Source organism: Mangifera indica, unplaced genomic scaffold (assembly GCF_011075055.1).
Source record: "Mangifera indica cultivar Alphonso unplaced genomic scaffold, CATAS_Mindica_2.1 Un_0070, whole genome shotgun sequence".
Taxonomy (NCBI): Eukaryota; Viridiplantae; Streptophyta; class Magnoliopsida; order Sapindales; family Anacardiaceae; genus Mangifera; species Mangifera indica.
Window position 1 is genome coordinate 38236 of NW_025401162.1, and position 22029 is coordinate 60264.

Below are 22029 nucleotides of genomic sequence, written 5' to 3' on the forward strand. Positions count from 1 at the left end.
ACTAACAACCGAAGTTACAAGGATACTTCTCAGAAGGGAGAAAAAAAAAAAAAAACAGATATGTTCCCCTTCACCTTTCCTGTCCCCATGCCGTAGAAGAGAATTGAAGAGCCAGAGTGGATTTGATCCAAATTGTTCAAATTTGTATAGTTTTTCTGTTCAAATAAATCGAATTTAAATAAGAATAGCCCTAGTTCATGTTATAATCTAGTTAATTCTACTAAATCAGTTTGTTGATAAATTCATCTTTCTTATTTTGCTTTAACAATTAAGAGTAAATTCGAGCTAAAATAGCCTAAATTGAGGCTACCTCGAACTTGAGTTGAATCCAGAACTCCCCGCTGTCAAGAATATAACCTAAGGCGACAGTGATCCTATGGCGACATATGGGACATTTTGTTACTCTTGACCTACAGTCTGTACATGTCCACAACCGTATGCCAAGTCCTTCGAACTAGTCAAGCAAACTGAACAAGTCTACAACCAAGTTGGAAAATATGATAAAAATAACTTAGGAGTTCCTTGCGTGATAATGTCTGAGGTAATTTAGGCAAGGCTAAAAGATTCATTCCCACCCAAGGTTTACTATATTTTCAAACTTTTATTGTAAAGTTTCAAAAACTCAAATATTCATATTTCTATTAAAATTATGTTATAATTAAAGATAAAACCGTTATTTAACAAAATTATAAAAAACTAAAATTTTATCTTATTTTTCTCTCTTAATCTAAACAATTAATAATTTTTTTCATTCAAAATTTGAAAAGTTACATTTTCTCTTACAGGATTTGATTTTTTCCAAGTAACCATTTTTCGATAATAAATCTAGAAAGACTATTGGTTAGCCTTTTCCCTACCTCCCTCCCTAGCCGTTTTCCGGCGTGGAAACCACCCACCCACTTTCTGACGACCAATCTGGGAATAGAGTTCTATTCCAACCCTAATTTAAATGTCACTTAACACATCTACAGTTTCAATAGCTGAAGTGTTCGAATTATTGCATGAAATGTTGAATGTAGAATGTAGGACTATACATTTCTGTTTCTGCTTAACCATAAACAATCTTCTCTGGCAGATCTTCGCCATAACTATGAAGGGAATAGCAGGAAGCTTGGTGGTATTGTTAATGGCTTGAAAGATTGAAAAAAGCTCTAAATGCATGAATGAATGTTCGTAAGAAGTTGTTAATGTAATTACAACTCGATGGGAACTGAGAGAGATTATCTTTGTAAGATTCTTCAAAGTCTTCATTGGTTGGCTTGGATTGATCAAGTGTGAACGTCTCCATAGTAGTAGAGAGCCTCACTTGCTTTTTCTGTAGATTATTGGGTCTGGGTCAGCATTGAATGTAGAAAAAAATGCATGAATGAATGGGTAACTACGTGAACACAAGCAACAAAGACGTTTATCAAGTCTTTTTCCAAGTATTGATGGAATGTATGATTAAGGGAGGTGATGATATAGTTGAACAAATGATATGGTTGTGGAAAAGAGAACGCGGTATTGACTGGTTGAAAAAGATGCTCCACCGACAACTGAAGTTACAAGGTTAATTTTGAGAAGGGGAAAAAGGAACAGGTTTGGATGTGATATGTGCCTTCTCCTTTCCTTCCCCATGCCATTAAGAGAATTGAAGAGTTATAGTGAATTCAATCTAAGTTATTTGAGTTTATATCATTGTTTAATCTATACAGACTGAGTTTGAATAAAAATATTCTTAATTCGTAATATAGTCAAATCAATTCAACTCAATCTAGTTGTTGATATATTCATATTTTTAGTTAATGGTAAATTCAAACTAAGTATAGTTTAAATTAAAATCAAAGTAAATTCAAATTGAGTTAAATCTAAAATGAGATCAGTTTAAGCTCAATTTGAATTAAAAAAATCTAATTCAAATTAACAATAACATCATGAAAAAACCTTTCAAAAAGCGTATGAAAAAAAAATAATCAAAGAAGATGGACAATCATTAGATGAGATAAATTTGTTAATAATTCGTTAAATTCAAATGTGTTTGAATCGAACTTACTAAGACTTTCTTAGTTTGAATTTAACTCATTTTAAACTTAAACATCATGCTAACTTAGTTTAAATCTAACCTTATCAATGAATTTTTTCCTTCTTTTATCTTTAATAATGTCTCCTTCTTTCAAGGATTCTCCAATGAACATATTGCTAATAGAGCAAGCTAAACTTAATTTTGCACTTATAGATTAAAATTTAAATCAAACTCAAGCCATATCCTTTGTTTGGACTTGCCTAGAATCCACTCCTATTAAGATGAGTTTAGTTTGTCTGCTGCTCCCTCTTTAATAATAAGCGGTTTTCTTTTGTTAATATATTCGAAAAAAAAAAAAGTCGACTCCTATTAGAATTTTAATATGGAGCCAAACAAATTATCTTAATGTAATGGGCACATGAAAGCCTCATGGGCTATTGAGTGGGCCATTAACAAATTAGGCCCATAAACTTACCAGCAGGCTGATGATTGCATGGGTTAATATCACGCCCTCTGTCATTCTAAACTCGGAAGTAGGCAGCATTTAGATGAGCCAGGCGGCCAAACAAAACGAAACAATGCATCTCAAACGCCACGGTATTTAGCAAACACTAAGGGCGCCAACGCCAAAACCAGAAATTTTGAACTTCTCCTTGCATCCCAAGTTAGTAACATAATAATTCAAAATTAACGAATATTAATCACTAATTGCTAAATTATTATGAGTCAAACTCCGGTGCTTCCACCGAATGGTGGAGGTGTACAGGGCATTGCGCCGGATGTCGTATGATCTTAACGGTGGGACCAGGTGTAACCGAACTCATTTGTCCTACTCCTACGTGTCAGCTTCCGCAAATGCTTCCGTCGGAGCTCATGACCATCACCGCTTCACTTCCTCCTCCTACAACTACTAATACTTCTTCTACCAGAGGAGTTATGGTTCCCTCTCCCAGTCGTCACCTGCAGAATGTTAATGCGAAGGCACGTGCCGGCTCACGGCATCGATCCGATTAAGATGCAGTTACCTTGTGCTAATTGTTAGGCGATTCTCAACGTGCCTCATGGACTCGTTCGCTTCTCGTGTCCGCAATGTGCTGTGGAGTTGGCCGTCGATATGTCCAAAGTCAAACAGTTCTTTCCTCTTCTTCTGCGGCGTCTTCTGCCTGCTCCTCCCCCTGGGGAAGTCAACGAGGTTTCTCATTTCTATTTTCAGTTTGGTTTTATTATGCTTTTATATTGTCTAAATTATGAAACGTAGATTTTATTTTGGTCTGCGTCTACTGGTACTGTTACATAATTGTGTTAATTATACCTTATTCAATATGACAGTTTGGTCAGATGTTGCTGTCGGCAAATTTACTAAGTGAAACAAGCTTATCTAATTGCTCATTAATAATTCTGTATATTGGTTCTTTTAGAAGACTTTGTATGTAGGCACTGTTGTTTCTTATTCTAGTATAAAGTTCGACTAAGCAGAATGGGAGTGTTCTTATGGTCCAGGATATATAGTTACTGACTTACAGTTGTGGTACCTTGGAGTATAGAGGTCTAGGCTGCTGTGATAAGGTTTGCTCGGTTGCTGGTCTGTGAGAGTTTTTTGCTAGCTGTCTGTTTCGAGTAGCAACTACATTAAATTGAGATGCGACTACAAGTGTCCTGCTTATTCTTAAATGAGGAACGACATGCTTTAGACAAAAAAAAAAAGAAAAAAAAAAAGAGAAGATCCTATATGTTGATTAAGTTATAATTAAAGTTATATGTGAGATGTACTCATGGATGCCTCTGCTTATTTTATCTTGTACCACGTGTTAGGGCTCATAATTATCTGTTACTGTCCTGTTTTATTACCGTGCTATATATTCCATGAAGGTATTTTTAGGATCTTCCAATCAGTTGAAATTGCCGCCTTCTTGTACTTTTTTCTTTCACCAAATTGTAAATTTCTTGTCTTAATTGGACATTCAGAAGCATAATGGGCGAATTGTTGCAATTCCAACAATGTACAGTTGATTTTCCTTCACCAAACTGTAAACTTCTTGTCTTAATTGGATTTTCATGTCCACATTGGAGTCCACGACCTTGATGAGCGAGGTTTCCACACCCTCTTCCCCGTCTGCCACCATTATTTCCAAAAGACATTTTCAATTTCAAAACTTGTTCACAATCTGTAATATTAGCATATCATCGAATATGCAATTTATGGACAAAGTGACCTTAATAACTCTTTGATTGTCATGATTTCTAAATCTTTCAACTCTTCAATGGTTGTGACTACATGCTCAAAATTCGGAGTAATGGAGCGTAACATCTTTTCAATCACATGTACATCTTCAAGTTTTTTGTCATTTTTATACATTTGATTGACAATACTAATTAATCTTGAATGATAGTCAAACATGGTTTCTCCTTTCTTCATGTGAGCTGCCTCAAATTCTTCTCGTAATATCTGCAGAAGCACTTTTTAACTAGTTCCACTCCTCTGCGCATAATGGCTAGTTTGTCCCACACTTTTTTGCCTATGGTGGCCTTTGAAATTTTTTCAAAAGTGTCATCATCCAGTCCTTGATAAAGGAAAAAAAGAGTTTTCTTGTCTTTTTTGCGTTGGTCCTTGAGAATATTCTTCTGCTTTGGAGTATACACCTCTTCTTCTTCTGGAGTAGGATCCACATAGCCAGTGCTAACAATATCCCATAGGTCCTATGAGCCGAATAATGCCTTGAATTGAATGCACCATATTTCATAGTTGTCTTTAGTCAGCATGGGTACACGGAGTTGCACTAGATTGGAAGGCATGATTTTTCTAGATCATAGTAAAACTCTGATACCACTGTTGGTTCCTTTGGAGTTGACAAAAGTTTTATATTTGAAACAAACTGGAATACTCTGATTTTTTATTTCACTAAACTACATCACCCTTTTATAGGGGAGTTGCAGACAGTTTATTGAATAAAATTATAACCAAACTAATCCTAAAAAATAAACAAAAAAATCTGCCAGCAAAACAGTACAAAAACATATAAGAGCTAATCAAACTAATTTCCAACAAAAGACCAGGTCATAAACAGTTCTGGTTTGTTCTCTCCAACACTGTTTTGGGAGGAAATGTTGGTTGTTTGGAAGCTAATGCAATTTAAATGTGAGGGAAATCATTTTAATTTATTATTTCGTTGCTTGTGGTTGTGGTTGATTTGCATGGGGAAAGGGGTGTGTTAGCTTAAACATTATTGTTGGGTTTTTACCTATCATCTTAAGTTATTGCAATCTGCTGAATTTATATTGCACATCTAGTTACCTGGTGTCTAGTCGGGAACTCAGTGATATGGTTTGATGAAGGCATAGTTTGTTGGTATTTCACTTTGTGCAGCGATGTGATTGGTACTTGGAGAGCCCACCATTGGGTAAAGTTGAAAATAAGAAAGGTTAAAAATAAAGAAATGCGCACAGACTAGCAACAAATTTGTGCAGTCCACATTAGTGATTTTATCATCGCTATAGTTTATCCAATTTATGAGCTCCCTGGAATGTGATCAGTAACAATGTTAGTTTTTTGTATGCAGTACATGTTTCGAATAAGTTGCCTTATTCTAAGCTTGATTCAAGGTCTGTTGGGATCAAGGAAGGAGTTGTGTTTTTGACATACAGTAGCCTCATTGCTTCTTCTAAGAAAGGTCGCTCTCGTCTGCAGCAGCTTGTGCAGTGGTGTGGAGCAGGATTTGATGCTCTTCTCATATTTGATGAGATACTGGACTTCGTTTAATTTAGAAATGTTATAAATTGTGATTTTGACACAGTGTAAGCTTCTAGAAATTTCTGTGTTTGACTGATTCAATGGGTACTCTACGGTTGCAGTACACTCTTCCATCGTTTTTGTTGCTAAGGGTCAATGACTTAATTGTAGTGCCACACAGCTAAAAATTTGGTGCCAGGATCTGGAAGTCAGCCAACACGCAAAGGGGAAGCAGTTCTTGATATTCAGGTTTGTTTCCTGAAATGATCTCAGCATGCTCCAGCCTTTAGATAGATATGTTAGATTTATTTTACATGAAAAAGAATAAAATAAACCAATAATAAATCCACAGGATATATGCAAGATATGAAATGTTAAATTAAACTTTAGGAGTTTAATAATATCTAGATTGTTCTACAAATTAAATTTAAAAAACTTTTGAAAATCACCTAAAATAGCCTACTGAGATTACATCTTGACGTGACTTAGTCTTTTACTTTAGAAACCTTCTGAATGACATTTTTGAATAGATAAACTATATTACATACATACTGTATTAAGTTTTGGAGTAGAGATCTAATCAATTTATAGTAGGTTAATTGACCTTCTATTAAAGTCTAATAAACCTTAACACTTATACTGTCCATTCAGATTATAACTTTTAAGTATATTAAGCTTATCTTTATTAATCAATCAAATCATCTATAAGTTGACATTAGACTATTCAATTATCTAACTTTATTAAACTAAAACCATAATTAATATTAGTCTACATCAAAAAATTTTTAACAAGATATTGTTGAATTGTCCATCTGTGTGTCTCTTTCTCTCTCTTTGTGTTTTTGTTTTCTTTTCACATACAAGCCTGTTAATATGTCCACAGTTCATTAAACATGCCTTAATTCTTCAAATCAGATCTGTTCATTATTTCTTATGAAAACTTATTATCGTAAGAAGAATTGGGTTAGTTGTGTCTGCCGTGGAAATGAGGGGATGATTTAACCAGGTCACCTTAATTTTTAATGTTAATTTTAATATAACAGGTGCTATATATTGCTCAGCAACTGGTGCATCTGAGCCATGCAATATGGGTTATATGGTCAGGCTTGGTCTTTGGGGATCTGGAACATTTTTTATGATTTCTAGAAGTTTCTAGGTATGATTTTTTCCCTATAACCAGTTCCTTCTTGTCTTTCTAGTCTCATTGGTGCTAAATTTGTTTCTTTAATTTATCTATAGTAAATGTTTTTATAGAAGCATGGTAGCATGTCATGCAGTTGTTGGAGTATGCTTGGTTCATTTATATTTCAATATATAGTTTGATTAATCTATAAATTAATTTTAGATTTATTGTATTAGATTAACTGAATTGGGAGGTCTGCCAGAGAATTTGATAGATGCATATGCTCTTATCTTTGAGAAAACAAAAAGCTGAACTTATCGTATGTCCACATCTGAGTGAGGCATATAGTTCATGAGTTTGTTTGTTGAAAAAGAATCTGAAAAGAAATTGTCTTTTAATGCAAAATTTCCAGCAGGCATAAAAGTGTTCGTACCTGATGCGTAAAATATCATAACATCAGCAAGGGAATGAATTATTATTATATATATTCTTATTTCAAGAGCGCAAACCTAAAACTGATCTCTACAGGCCTGCTAAAGTCATAAGCGGCTTCGGGTGGTGCGAGTAGAAACTACAACAGATAGTAAGAGAATCGTTGGGCTTTCTGTCCCAAATGCGGCACTTGAAACTGTGCTACGAGGTCTCCCTCTTTCTTCCTATCATTCTCTCTCACACACAACACGATGATAGTCTTTTTTCTTTTGCGTTGACATATTATAAAATTTGTGAATCTTCAGGTTAGATTTAGATTTTTCATAGTCAAACTAAAAATAACGTGTTCGGGAATTGAATAGATTTGGCATGGGTTCAAGATATCGATGATTGAGATGTGCATATGCATGTACAGCAATGTATTTATGTTTTGACTGGTGATTATGTAACAAGCCTATATAAGTGCTGGAGCATACCCGGAAACCAGCACCAGACTTTTTACTGAAAGAATGAAGAAAGTTATTCAATGAGTGCACCAGGAAGGTAATTGTGCAGTCTGATTTATCTTATTTTTTGTAGTTGGTCCATTTTCTTCGCATAAAATTGTGTTTATTATTTTAACATGATAGCTACCCAAGGCCAATGACAAATAACTATAGGGTACTATAGTTTGTATTAGCTCCTGTTCTTACTTGAGCCTGTCCTTGTATAACTCTGCTGATGTTTGTTCAAGTTCTAGCTGAAATAGAAATCGAAATTTTGTTCTAAGTTCGCTCACACCTTAGCAAACTCTTGTTCAAATTATATATTCTTGTCTCAGAGAGTATTCATTTTTATGGCAATATTCAGACGAGCACTCAACCCTCTTGTTTTATTTTTATATTAGAAGTTACGTATAGATAATTTTATTGTTATTGTACTACTAGGGACATATGTCAGCTTCCCATTATTGTATTTCAATAATCAGTAACGCAATGCATTTATCCGCTAGCACTAAAATAATATACAGGGTGAAAAGAGTTGTTCCCATTGAAGATACAATGAAATTCTAACGTCTTATTCTCTAATTTTTTAGAAATTTAAACTTCCGCTTACAATCAATTTTTATTAAAATTTTTAGTTAGAGTTAAAGATAAAATAATTATTTTAATAATAATATTAAAAATATATATAATTCATTTTTTTTTTCTTACTTGAAGTTTTATAACTTTAAAAAATCGTATTTTTTCCCCTCAAACTTAGGGTTTTCATCTTTTCTCAATTTCAGTTATCCATCAAAACTTTTAAAAATTACAATTTCCTCCCCTTTTTGAACTTCAGTTTTCGACATCCTTCCACTATCCTCTTCATCCATCTTCGATGTCCTCCTTTGTCTGAATTGAATATATTTTAGCTTTGTTTTGCTAGAGCTATCCATCGATGATAAGAAACTACCGTGCGATGAAGAGATCTCTATCTCTTTGTCTCATGGTAGTTTCCCATCACTAATGTTGCTAGTGGATAGCTCAGGTAAGACAAGAATAACGTTGACTTTGCTCAGGTGAAGGAGGATGCCGAAAGGATGTCGAAACTGAAGTTTAAGAGGAGATTGAAACTATAGTTTTTAAAAGTTTTGAGGAGTGATTGAAATTAAAAAAAGATGAAAATCTTAAATTTATTGAGAAAAATATAATTTTTTAAAATTAAAAACTTTTAAATAGAAATAATGTTATTAATTTTTAAAATTTAAAAATAAAAATATAATTAAAACGATTATTTTATTTTTAAATTTAATTAAAATTTTAATAAAAATTGATTAATAAATGAATATTTAAGCTTTCTTAAATTCAAGGGTGGGACTTTAAAATTCCCCCTCCTGTTGCAGGGGAACAAGTCTTTTGACATAATATGTAATAGCTTCTGTACTCTGCCATTGCTAACATGTGAGTGGGACCACTTAACATAGATATTCCCCCTTGATTTTTGCACACGCAATAATAAGGCCAACAGACTATACTTACCCAAGTTTAGGTGTTATTTCAAAATCATATATATATGAGATTTAAAAAGTCTAAAATTTTATATATTTATAAAAAAATTTCAATTAAGATTAAAATTAAAACCGTCTTTTAATAAAAAAAACTAAAGTTTTATTATATTTGCCTCCCCTTAGCTTAAAAATCTTAGAATTCCTCTTACCTTAAGTTTAAAAAATCAAAATTTTCCCTTTAGAGTTTGCAAATCATCATCGGACAAGAGGAACTTCACCATCTCTGGTGGTGTTAGCTCTCTCTACCTGTTTAACTCTCCATATCGATCACTTCTCAATCACTGACAAAGGCTAATTCCTCCGACGAAAATGAAATCGTCTTTATTAGATTGTATTCATCTGGAACAAAGACGATTTAATCTTCGTTCGAGACAAAGATGAGCGTTAGAGGTCTCAGACGATCATGTTGTCTTCGTCTGAGATCTCTGACGGTCGTCTTCGTTGGAGGAATCGGCCTTTGCCGATGGCTGGAACGTGATCCATAGGGAGAGTTAAGCCAGGAGGGAGAGTCGATGCCACCGGAGACGACCATCTCTAGCAACGTTTGCAAACTCTAGGGGAGAAATTTTGATTTTTTAAACTTTAGGTAGAGAGAATTGTGAGATTTTCAAGCTAAAGGGGGGTAAACGTAATAAAATTTTAGATTTTTTAATTTTTTTTATTAAATAACTATTTTATCTCTAATCATACTGGAGATTTTTAATGGATGGGTGAAATTTTAGATTTTTCAAACCTCATAGTGTGACTTGGGATAGCAGTTAAACTTGGGGCTGCAATAGTCCTTTGGCCCAATAATAATTGAATAAGGTTGCCTTGTACTTTCCTGAAGTTTTAACCTTTAAGAAAAAGAATTGGGGAAATACAAAAATAGAAGCCTCCAGGAAATGAAAAAGCATGTGTTTTCAGAGAGAAAATGATTGTAATAAATTTATAAAACAAAACCACAATATATAATTGGTGATATTATTTTGCCTGGTCTCTAAGAGCTTTGGTTATGTTAATTATTGATTACAGGTATATATTATCGGGCTATGTCACATGGGATGTCTCAAGATGGAGCAATAACCAGGACGATAATGTGAGAGCACTTTCTAATGAATGCACAAACCACAAGATTGATTAAAATTAATTTTCTTTTTAGGTCCTGTCCTTGGGAATTATGGTTAATCATACTTATCCCACATGTAATGTTTTAAGCTTAATTTCAATGACAAAACTGACCATCTTTTAAACCATTTTAATCTTAATAAATTGAATTCCTCTGCCAATCTTGAAGTTCGAGGTAAGGATTAAAAGACAGAATATAAACTATAGGATAAAAATTGATTCTCTACAGTTTTTGATTTCTTACTTGGGGGGAGATAGTTTTACTTGCAAGCAAAGTTTTTCTCATACTATTTTCGAAACCCTCCTGTGACCTTTGTAAAGGGTCCACGTCTCCTATTTCTATTCTTTGGACAAGTTAATGTAAAAACCCCATCTCTCTGTGGGGCTAAATTTTAATTATGACGCTATCACACCAGAGGGACATCAACATTTCAAGCCAACCAAGAGCCAAAGGGTAGTTTGCATATATGGTTTAGTCCCTTTTTGGATGGTAACATATTAATGCAGCCAAAAATATATAGAAAGCTAGCATATATGAAAAATTAATCGTCCTTCTTTAAGAATTTGCATATGTATAATAATTAATTAAGAATATGTCAACTTATAATATTGTAATTAATTAATGTTATAAAAGGTCTTGTGTGGACTTATAAATTCAACCTCTAAAATATCTGGCTTTCCCATGTTACCTTCCCCTCACACCCAGAAGAATTAATTCTTGTTAGATACTGATTGATTCCCCTCCAGCTAAAAAGAATGCACCAAGTATTGGTCTTTTTCTTCCATTCTGACCTTCCTTATCCACCACTCCACCTCTATTCCTTCCTGGGCTTCAAACTCTTACTTATATCATCTGAATGATATTTGGAACCAGGAACTTACAAGTAAACACTAAATATCCACACACACACACACACACAAAATATATATTACTTAGTTTAACATGCATAATACATTTTTAGAATATCTTTTATATCCATATTTGAGATATTGAAATTGTATAGACATGAATAACTCCAACAAACGAATCCCTTCTATCAACTTCCTTTGATTCTTGTACATAGAATAAGAATAAGAATAAAAAAATAAATTATTAGAAGAAACTTAGGGCAATTAAGAAGGGTGTCATGGTCAGCCCTCGTGGCTTGGTAAGCAAAAAGTAATTCTATTCACAAGAGCTTGTATGGCAGACCCCAACCCCCCCATGTTGCTTCTTCTCTTTACCTGTCCTCAGTTCCCAGTCCCCGGTCCCCAGTCATCTTCTCTTTTTATCTACAAATATAAACCCCCTTCTTCTCCTTCATCCCCTTCTTTCAATACCTCTTCATCATCTCTCTTTCATTATAAATTATTCTTATATACACTAGTGTTTCATTTCGGCTATCTAAAACATACCAACATGTGTAGTTCTAATAAGGCTAATGTCGCCACTGGCATTGAAGCAACGCCGGCGGTTGCTAAAATTAATGGCAGACCTGTTCTTCAACCTGCCTGCAACCGTGTTCCTAACTTAGAACGCCGTAATTCGTTGAAGAAATTATCAACAAAATCTTCTCCTCCTCCACCCCAACCACCACCATTGCCAACTTTTGCTTCTAAGATTTGTCTCACTCCTCCTATTTCTCCCAAGTCCAAGTCACCTAGGCCGCCAGCCATTAGGCGAGCTGGTAGTGACAACAATGGATTGAATTCAAGCTCCGAAAAAGTTGTTACTACTCCTAGAAACACCATCAAGACTTTAGAAAGAATGAAGTCTAAAAGTTTCAAGGAAGGTGGTCTTGGTCTTGGCAATAACAATATAGAGGCTTCCTTGAGTTATTCTTCTTCTTTGGTTGTTGAGTCACCAGGAAGCATTGCTGCTGTGAGGAGGGAACAAATGGCTCTACAACATGCTCAACGTATGATGAGAATTGCTCATTACGGGAGATCAAAGTCCGCCAAATTTGAAGCCAAAATTGTTCCCATTGATGATTCTAATAGCACAACTACAACAAAAGTTACTGAAGAAGAGAAGAGGTGCGGCTTTATTACGCCAAATTCAGGTACCCATTATGAGAAAATTTTGATAATTTATAATATTTACTGCCATTAAATTGCATCTTCATGTTAAAAGTCATTTTGGTTTCATATTTTACAGATCCCATCTATGTGGCTTACCATGATGAAGAATGGGGAGTTCCAGTTCATGATGATAAGTAAGATTCTGTCTCTTTCATTCTTTTTCTTTCTCTCTCTCTCTCATCTCTTGTAATTTACATATGGCTAAGGTTGGCTCTTTTATTTTATTTTAATTTTTTTGCAGTATGTTGTTTGAATTGCTTGTCCTGAGTAGTGCTCAAGTTGGCTCGGACTGGACTTCAATCTTGAAGAAGCGACAAGATTTCAGGTTGGACATATATACAATTAATTATACCAAATTTGTTAGAATGTGTACTTATTGCCTATATTTAAACACACAGGTAAATGATAATCTCTTTCTTTGTGTTCACAGGGACGCATTTTCAGGATTTGATGCAGAAACAGTGGCCAACTTGACTGACAAACAGATGATGTCAATTAGTACACAATATGCCATTGATATGAGCCGAGTTAGAGGAGTTGTCGACAATGCTATCCGAATTCTTGAGGTATTATATTAGCTACGCAGAGGGTAGATTCCAGTTAAAATGAATCCAACTCAAAATAGGTTTGAATTCGAAGCATTCAGTTTGTACTTGAAGTGAACAGTAATATTGGAAAGATAAACAGAAATTCTAGAAATGTGAATCACCAATGAATCCTTGAACTCGATCTAAATGTAGATTCGAACCGAAACCAGCTCCGTTATCATCTACCCTTGTTCACACATCCTTCTTTTAAGAAGCTTGTTCCTTAATATAACTAAAATTTCCTAGTTCAAACTTAAAAAGAACTTTTCAGTTGGTTAAAAGGACACATTTACATATTTTATGTCATTAAGAAAATATACAAAAGACTTGATATGATGAAAAGTATTGTGAACTGTGAGGCACCATGAAACAACAAAGCAGCTGCAAAATAAAATTTAAATAATGAAAACATTGATTACATATCTATAGCTGGATCATGATCATTTTCTTATGTGCGTTTATTTAATGAGTGCAGATTAAAAAGGAGTTTGTATCATTAGACAAATACATATGGGGATTTGTTAACCAGAAAGCGATCAACACACAGTACAAATTTGGGCACAAAATTCCAGTGAAGACATCAAAATCTGAGAGCATTAGCAAGGACATGGTTAGGAGAGGACTGAGGTTCGTAGGTCCAACAGTGGTCCATTCATTCATGCAAGCCGCAGGCCTAACCAACGATCACTTAATCACTTGCCACCGGCACTTCCCATGCACCTTATTTGCAGCTCGCCGCCGCCCCATAATTAATCAAGAACCAACCACTGATGATCATCATCAACTATAGACTTATCTAATATATATATTCAATTTCTAACCATACTTATATGTTTTACTTTGAATGTAAAATATGGGATATATATGAGTTTGATACTTTTGATTGCCTAGTGTGAGTGTTTTGAAAATGGGAAAAAGAAAGAAAAGAAGAAAGGGGATTGGGATAAGTGCTATGGTGGAAGAGACAGATGAGAGCATTTGGAAATGGCAGGCAAATGCATGTGTGGGATGTCAGTTGCTTTTAAAATTCCATGTGAGAATCGATCAAACTTGAATTATTTGTCACGTTTGCTTCCCTTTAACAGGCTGTGCGTGCTGTTATAGGAGGAGCGTCTGTCTGCGTAGACCCACCCACCATCCATATTCCTTGGCTTAGCTATAGTCATCTCTGATCTTTTTCTTTTGGGGTTTGAGTTGTATTGTATTTGCTAACCTTTGTGACTTTGGGTGAATATTATCAGAAAATTAACCCAATAATAATATGTATCTTGGATTTGGTGTGGATTCTTAGAATGATTATAAATCATGTTTGAAGCATTTGTCATGTGCAAAGCAATGGCTTTCTATATACTGTTTCCTTGCTATACTTTTGAAGATTGTTAACCAGATACACAAGAGAAGTATCTTCCCTGTGTCGATGCATGTGGCCACTCAATAATTAAATGGTAGTCTTGTATAATTATCTTCTCCATGTGCCCACTTTCGTGGCATCCATCTCTCGCAATAAAATATGGCTGTACCTTGCATGAAGGCATGAATTTTAGTCCGATAGGGAAATTTTCAATGTAATGGTGGTGGGATTGCATGTTGAATTTATCAGGATTCATATATTGAAAAATATTAAATGAATTATGATGCATGATAGTGATATGTATACTATTATGGGTCACCCCACCCCCCTAAAACATGCAATCATATATTAGTAGTTGTAACATGAGGCACAACCTTATTTAAAGTTGAATTTGATTTGAACTAATTGAGTTTGGAGTAAATAAATCGAGTTCAAGTTGTCTTGAATTAAATTCACTATTGAATTAGTTTTAAGTTGAGTTTAAGCATTAATTTGTTGATTTCAAATTGATCATGAATTGATTCATTTAGATTTGAGCCAATATCAAACTGGGTCTTGTTTGGACTCAGGTTGGATTGAATTCAACCTTAACTTTATTGGTTTTTAAGATGAATAATGATATATATACTTATAATAAATATTAACTTGAACATTAATGATAATGTGTCACTATATGATTGAATTTCATTTTTATATTTTATTTAAAATCACTCAATTATATAATTGCATATCATCATAAATATTCAAATTAAATGCTTATTATAAATATCCATAGCTTTATTTTTTAAGATATAAGTAATACTATGTGAATTTATAATAAATATTAATTTAAATAATAATAATGATATATTATTATATGATTAGTTGTGAAAAAATTAGCTTTGATATTGGACTTCAAGCCCATCCCTTTATCGTATTGTTCACCCAAGTAATTATAGAATCAGTTAAAAAAGGCATCTTGACCCAAACAATTCTCAAATTGCATTTTGAATTGAATTGAGCTTTAATTCATCTAAGCTTGATCTCAGTTTAATTTGAGAGATATTGAGCTTGAATTTGTCAAACTCCCCCAAAAGTTTTTTGAGTTTAGCTAATTTGAAAAGAGTTAAATTCAAGTTCGAACTTATCCAAACTTTAACCTCAATTTGATACTATAACTAAGAAAAAAACTATTAAAACAATATCATTTTAAAATATATTAATTAAAATAATATTGTCTTCATCAATTTATATTAAATTTTTTTAGACTTGTGATATTGACAAATCAAACATCTATTAAACTTGAATTCGAATTAGTTTCAGACCGTTTAAGTCAAACCTTTTTTTATACTCTAATTGAAATATGAAATACACAAATTTAAGTTGGGAGGTTAATAACATTGGCCACCCGGCCCAATGTGGGCGTATTTTGTTTGGGGGATCCAGACATGGAGTAAAAGGTTAGACTGGGCCCAGGTGTTAAAAGTTTGGGCTTAGATTTTTTAAATGTAGCTAGGTTGGATCTCATGATTACCGTTCACCAAAATTTTGGCCCTGGGAATCGGAAGCACCCAATTTGTTAATACCTAGTTGCTCTATTTAGTGGTAGATCCGATTTAAAGTGTTCAAATTGAAGAAATTTTAGCTCAAATTCGGTTGAGTTTGAATCCTCTTTGAGTAAGGCTTCTCTCGTCACTCCCATTCCTTGACTTGTTCAAAGGTTAAGTTTTCTTCTTCTTTATCCCTTTCTTGCTATGCCCATTTTGCCATAATTCAGTATCAGAGATGTTGCTGCCAGCTGCCGCAACTGGACTTCCTAAAACAAGAGATATTGATTCTGTAGAGATACAACGGAGTGGAAGGTACAATTTTACGAAAAATAAACACTACATAGTACAGGTCATTTCAGGGAAGATTCAAATTGCTTCTTCTCTGTTGGGCGTCTCAAGTATAATGAATTAAGACTTGATAGAGACAATCCTCTCTTCATGATGGAGCCTCGTCTGTATTGATCTATTGTGTTAATAGTAGGTACTCCACTCTTGACAACCAAGCATTTTCAGACTAGATTGGTAGGGGCCGCGCGAACGCAGGCCCCCTCTACCACAAATTATGACGTAGGCTCTCCCACTTGGGGAGACCTTAGAGTGGTGCAGCTTCCAAGTGCAATGAAGGCCACCACCCTAGGCCATGGGCCTTCCGGAACACCCATTGACCCCGTCCAGGTAAGTATGTTGATATGAAATTGGAGCTCCTTATTTATACACTTATTGTCTAGTTATTGCTTTGTTTCTACACCATGTGGGACTCCATGCAATGAATAGACACGAGGCAGTGTGAGTTCAATGTGTTCTTTTTTGTTTTGCATAAGAAATGAATTTCTTATTCAATTTATTGCATGGCAATGCTGTCAACGTTCAAAGTTTTTCTGAATCTGAGGCTGAGAGACCGTTGCCTCAACATATTATTTTTGTCACTTAGAAGGAATTTTGCTCCTCCAAAGATGCTGCTGCAGTCAATGAAGAGCGATTGTCTGCTGAGCTTTCAATGGTGAGTTTACGAAAATTGTTAGCTACATATATATTATTTAGTATTAGCCTTCATTGCAGGGGAAGTTAATCAATGAAAGATTTGAATTATTTTTGGTTACATAGTTCCTGTGAATGAGTAAAATAACTGGTGAAGGGAAGATCTTGCCTTTGAGTTGGGTTTGCGTTTTGCTGTGTCTTGACAATCGTCCCTTTTTTTAGGGTGGAACAAAATATAATTTTGTTTTTTTTGGGTAATTACATTAGACTGGGTGTATGCTTTGGCATTGTAGTTGCATTTTATTCTTTATTTCGTGGGGATTGTCATAATAACTTTGCCAATTATATGGGTAAATAAGCTTATCAAATGCATAAGGAAAGTTGCAGGAGAGCTTGAAGGGAGGCATAAAGGCTATGGAAGTGAGATTTTATAGAATTTGGTCAATTTCGATGAATGAACTTGAAATGGAAGTTTCTCAATCAAGGAAGCATTGGTATGGTTCTTTCCTCCCTTATTTTTATTAAACAAAGTACTCCTGTTAAATTTTCTTGTTGTGGTTGCCACTTCTGCCTCCTTAGTGTGTCTTCCTCACAAATATGTGAGCAAGTTGATGTTTTTCTGGGTTGCAGACTTCCTGTTAACGTACTATCTGAGTATATATATTGCAATCTGATAGGTACTGCTGGAGTTAAAATCCTGTCCTTGCCCTAAAGTAGGTCATACACATGACTCCATAGTAGGAAGTGTACCAAAATTCAGTTTATGAAAGCCATTTCAGCCACCGTTTGGGCTGTCTAGGAAAAACATCATTGGCTTAAACATGCATGTTCAGTTCATCTTGGAAGTTAACTATAACCTTAACCATTCAAACTGCTTTGACATGATGGTTTACGGTTGAAGATATTTTAGTTTCCAGTGTATGTATAGCTTGCCATGTTAATATGACAAGAACCAGTAGATACCATTTATGATTAAAATGTTACTATTCTTCACACTACGACGGGAATTTCAGTGGAATACATTTATTGATGTGGGCATGTAAACTTACAATTTGTAAGTTAACAATGTATACAGAGCAAACTTGCATTAAGTGACACCACATTCAGGCCATTTTAATGACCATCATCCAAACTTCTTCTATGGTACACATAAGACCGCCTTCTTGCCCGAACCACTATCATCTTCCTATTATTTTTTGGGTTAATTACGCAAACTCCCTAAGGTATGAAAAGTAAATTACAATTACAACCCTCCAAGTTTGAAAAATAATGACAAACCTCCCTACAAGTCTTGTATCTTTTTTGGGAATAATGTGGGACATTAATGAAATTTCATCTCTCTACTTGTATTGTTAACTAAAAAGTAGGGGAGATTTATTGATATTTCTCAAACCTATGGGAATTTACCCTCTTTTCTTTTATTTTCTTTTCTAAAGGAAGTATTCTCACCTAGTGTACCATCATAAAAGATCTTCATAATCATAATTCCATTCACCTTCTATCCAAAATATCACATTTTCTTCTTCAGAAACTGTTCCTCCTTCAAACTTCTATATTGTATTCAGGCAGTAATGCCATCAGCAGCAGTGATGAGGCTCAAATTTGCAGCAATCCCATGCAGCTGCTGGTTTTTGGTAATCGTCCACTATGCCCATAATGGGGGTTAATTCCTTGCAAGGTTCTTCAACATTTTCCCTTGAAGATAAATCTACTGACTTGAAACTGGTGGTTAGCTCATCTGCTTTCTGCAGCAACCAAAAACAATATCAATAAACAAACCAATCAAATCATGGAGAATCATGCATGCACATCTTAAAAGGACAAAAGAAAATTATTTTGCATTAACTTGCTTCAAAACAGAATAAAGTCAATCCCAATTTGCAAATTTTTAATATCACAACCCTGCCGAAGAGCCTTATTCTAAATCATTCAGTAATGGAAAAGAACAGATTTTAGAATCTTAAGATTAATAATTCACCCACTATACTCATGGCCCTGACAGTCCATTAGATTCCCAAGTCTCCACCTCCAATTATGCAAACATGGTCCCTTTTTTTTTTTTTTTTTAAGAACATGGTCCCATTTTCAAATGCATTCCAAAAAACTAATAAAAAGATTGTAAGATGAAAAGAAAAAGAACAAATTTCTTATCTTCTTAGAGAAGAAAGTAGAATTGAAGGACAAGGGACAAACCTGTATATGATCAAAATGAGGCACAGAAGGTCTTGCTTTCTTTCCTTGCATCATCTTTTGTCGACTTTCATAAAATTCGAAATCGTCCAGTATAGATGTCTTTGATGCATAGTTCTTGAAAATGTTTAACATTTCAATACCCTGAGAAAATTTTACCTGGAGACGGAAGGAAAACAACTAGCATTGATAAAGGGAAGAACATATGTCGCAAGAGAAACCTAAGAAAAGTAGTAGTTAAATGATAGTACACTGCACCTCCTGTGTGTCTCTGCTATTGGTTACAGGCTTATTGTCATTATTTTCAAGTATTATATGTCTTAATTGCGGATTTGGAACATCTTTTATAATGTGCCACTTAACCGGGAAAAACCCATTCCATTTATCCTGCTGCCAAAAATCCATATTCTTATTTAAATCCACTCGGCCAACCATCTCAGCAACTCCACAGAACTGACCACTTGCATTTACCTGAACCACAAACAAGAGCATAAGAAGAAGCATTAGCAACTGCCTTCTGGAGAAAGATTAAAATGAAAACAGCAATAAGTGTTAAACCTACGACTCAACTACCCAATTCCTAAAGAAAATCATCTATAAAATCCAAACATACCGAAAAGAAAAGGAACACAGTACACTTTCTCCCTTTCTCAACTATCCTACTTTGTGCATCTTCATATGCAGCATCCAGCCTCTTATTTCCATTGGGAGTACTAGCCCATACATTGTATTTGATGCTTTTGTGAATGTCATCTTCACTATAAGATTTTATTACAAAGAAATACGCATTATCGTATTTGGTTGGGAAGTCAGGACGGTTATATTGATCCCTCCTCACAAGAGAAGCTATGCTGTTGTTGCTTCCATTCCCATCGGTAGCCAAAGGTCCAGAAGCATTGCCTCCAGATACCAAAGCACCTTTAGCATTTGTTATCCTAGGAACATGATTCTGTTCACTAAGCAAACCAAAATCACTAACACTGCTGCCCTTGCTTCTTGTTTTCGTCTTTTCAGTTCCACCCCAAACCTGTGCATTTGTTTTACCATTAACATAATAGTTTAAATAGAGCATTCCACCCTTCCCTTGATTATACAAGGGGTATTTTGCAAATGGGAAATGTCCTTTTCCGGGTGCATCCGACTGGATAATCGACCCATGTTGTGATGCCTGCAAAGCATAGCAAAAGTTATCAAAATGAATGTGAGAAGAAGCTGTAACACGAAATAAAAAGGACTATAATACCTTGCTTGAAGATTTCAATTGGTTTTGCACACTGTAGCCTGATGGTACAGAGCTCTTCATTTCTGATGGTTTGGTAAACTCTGACTGTGATGATTTTTTGGAATAAGGAGCACAGGTATGATTAGCTGAAGATATACGAGGTTTAGAACCACGTATTTCAGGATGTCCACTGTGATTATCTCCATATACTGCATCCCCAACCAACAAGGATGGATCCCAGATGTAGGGTGAGGGAATAAAGTTTCCATAAGGAAGAGCGTTTGGATAAAATCCTGGGGAAGTAATGGATGGTTGAAACACAAAGCCAGGTGAAAATGGCCCATCTACTCCAAATGCAGCTACAGGTAAATGAGGGCCAAATGAACTGTAGCCAGGCTGAAATGCTGGCATGACACATACAAGAGATCCATCTGCTTGTAAAACCTAGATGAATCATTAGTGAACGGATGATCAATTCATTTTGAACATAAAAATGGCATTGCGAAACACTTAAGCAAGCCAGATCAACCCAAGGAAGCTCTCATAAAGAAATATAAACTTCTCACTGGCGTCCATCAGCTTGAACAAAAGGGTAAAAGCATATTATCAAATTCAGCATTTCATCAACTAAATCAAATTAGGACTGATAAATACTTACAGGGTACTGAAATTCCGATCGATCAGCAGGCGTGTAGTATCCTTGATCATCAAATTCACCAATAGAAACATCGAAACCTGCAAACAAGCTACTGTAAGACGAGAAAACATTAACAAAAATCAATAAAAAACACACGGTAAAACAAAGCAATTGCTTTTGATTCAGAACAACAAACCTGGATAGTAATATCCATAATTGTGATAAGTTGAGTCCTGATCTGTTGGCTTTAATTCACACTCCAGATCAGTCTCCTTCAAGTTGGTACTTGAATTATCTCCAGCTGAAGAAATACAAGATGTTTTATCTGATGAACTTCCCTCTTTTGAAGGAGCCTAAATTTCAAATATTCCAATAAATTATAAATTAATCCCATATATTAAACACAATAAACATGATTATTAAGAAATTAGTTTAGCATCTTGTTAGTTGAAGTATCAACCTGAAGCTTCCCCTTCATTTCTTCTAAAGCTGAAAAAAAAAAAACACAAAATCTCCTCCTTCTGTTGAAGCTTTAGCTTCTGCTTCCCAGCTTCAATTTCTATAATAGAATAAAAATTGAACAAGGAGAATATATTGAGGAAGTTAAAATTAGAATGGGATTATGGTGGGCTGTGAAACTCCAGAAAGACGAGGGAGACTGCAATCAAATGAAAAGAAAGAAAGTACAAAAGGGCCGCTCATGGAATTTCCACGTCATGTTGTGGTCAGACACAACAGAGCTTTCAATATTATTGGAGCAATGAAATGAGGCAGTTTGTGTATAAATTGTGTGGTATGAAAAGTAATACATTATGTTGGTTATATATACATACATGCATACATACATACATACATACATACATAATAAAATGGGAAGCTTTAATTGTAAATTTATTAATGTGGGCTTTGGAGTCATCACAGAAGAAGCCAGATGGTATAGAAGAGAACCAGAAGGAACCGCAAGTGAGATGATATTATCAAGAATTGCTTAGTGGCAAAGGCAAAGTATTCCCATACACGTTTTGACCATATTCAATTGACATTTCCAAACTTA

The 22029-nt window shown here is 34.7% G+C and overlaps 2 protein-coding genes, 1 long non-coding RNA gene and 1 other non-coding gene across 7 annotated transcripts; 2 read left to right on the forward strand and 2 right to left on the reverse strand.

Annotated features, from left to right (window-relative positions):
• Positions 1-11624: 11624 nt before the first annotated feature.
• On the forward strand, positions 11625-14385 carry LOC123207307 (probable GMP synthase [glutamine-hydrolyzing]). The gene is made up of 5 exons (XM_044624672.1): positions 11625-12462; positions 12558-12615; positions 12723-12806; positions 12912-13047; positions 13544-14385. The coding sequence occupies exons 1-5, from the start codon at positions 11625-11627 to the stop codon at positions 13856-13858; spliced, it is 1431 nt and encodes a 476-aa protein (XP_044480607.1). The 3' UTR covers positions 13859-14385.
• A 1560-nt stretch (positions 14386-15945) lies between these two features.
• On the forward strand, positions 15946-18052 carry LOC123207305. The gene is made up of 2 exons (XR_006500310.1): positions 15946-17420; positions 17604-18052. It is a non-coding gene; the product is annotated as an uncharacterized LOC123207305 (long non-coding RNA).
• Positions 16471-16631, reverse strand: LOC123207312. The gene has a single exon (XR_006500312.1). It is a non-coding gene; the product is annotated as a U1 spliceosomal RNA (small nuclear RNA).
• LOC123207303 (YTH domain-containing protein ECT2-like) lies at positions 17934-21803 on the reverse strand. 4 transcript variants are annotated; one of them, XM_044624665.1, is made up of 8 exons: positions 21436-21794; positions 21172-21328; positions 20997-21073; positions 20360-20782; positions 19730-20284; positions 19375-19587; positions 19120-19275; positions 17934-18671 (listed from the first exon to the last, which is right to left on the reverse strand). In XM_044624665.1, exons 1-8 carry the CDS (start codon positions 21451-21453, stop codon positions 18504-18506), a joined length of 1767 nt encoding a protein of 588 aa, XP_044480600.1. In that variant the 5' UTR covers positions 21454-21794; the 3' UTR covers positions 17934-18503. The 4 variants fall into 4 exon arrangements, with proteins under 4 accessions (XP_044480600.1, XP_044480602.1, XP_044480601.1 ...); XM_044624667.1 differs by lacking the exon at positions 21436-21794 and having other exon boundaries at positions 20997-21084; positions 21172-21305; XM_044624666.1 differs by lacking the exon at positions 21436-21794 and having other exon boundaries at positions 20997-21087; positions 21172-21304.
• Between the last annotated feature and the right edge of the window lie 226 nt (positions 21804-22029).

Coding starts and splice junctions, on each gene's coding strand:
- LOC123207303 (XM_044624665.1), bottom strand. Junction 20,783..20,996: donor GATCGGAATTTCAGTACCCT/GTAAGTATTTAT, acceptor TGATTCATCTAG/GTTTTACAAGCAGATGGATC. Junction 19,276..19,374: donor ATAGCAGAGACACACAGGAG/GTGCAGTGTACT, acceptor TTCCGTCTCCAG/GTAAAATTTTCTCAGGGTAT.
- LOC123207307 (XM_044624672.1), top strand. CDS start 11,625: ATGTTGCTTCTTCTCTTTACCTGTCCTCAGTTCCCAGTCCCCGGTCCC. Junction 12,616..12,722: donor GTTCCAGTTCATGATGATAA/GTAAGATTCTGT, acceptor ATTTTTTTGCAG/TATGTTGTTTGAATTGCTTG. Junction 12,807..12,911: donor AAGAAGCGACAAGATTTCAG/GTTGGACATATA, acceptor TTGTGTTCACAG/GGACGCATTTTCAGGATTTG.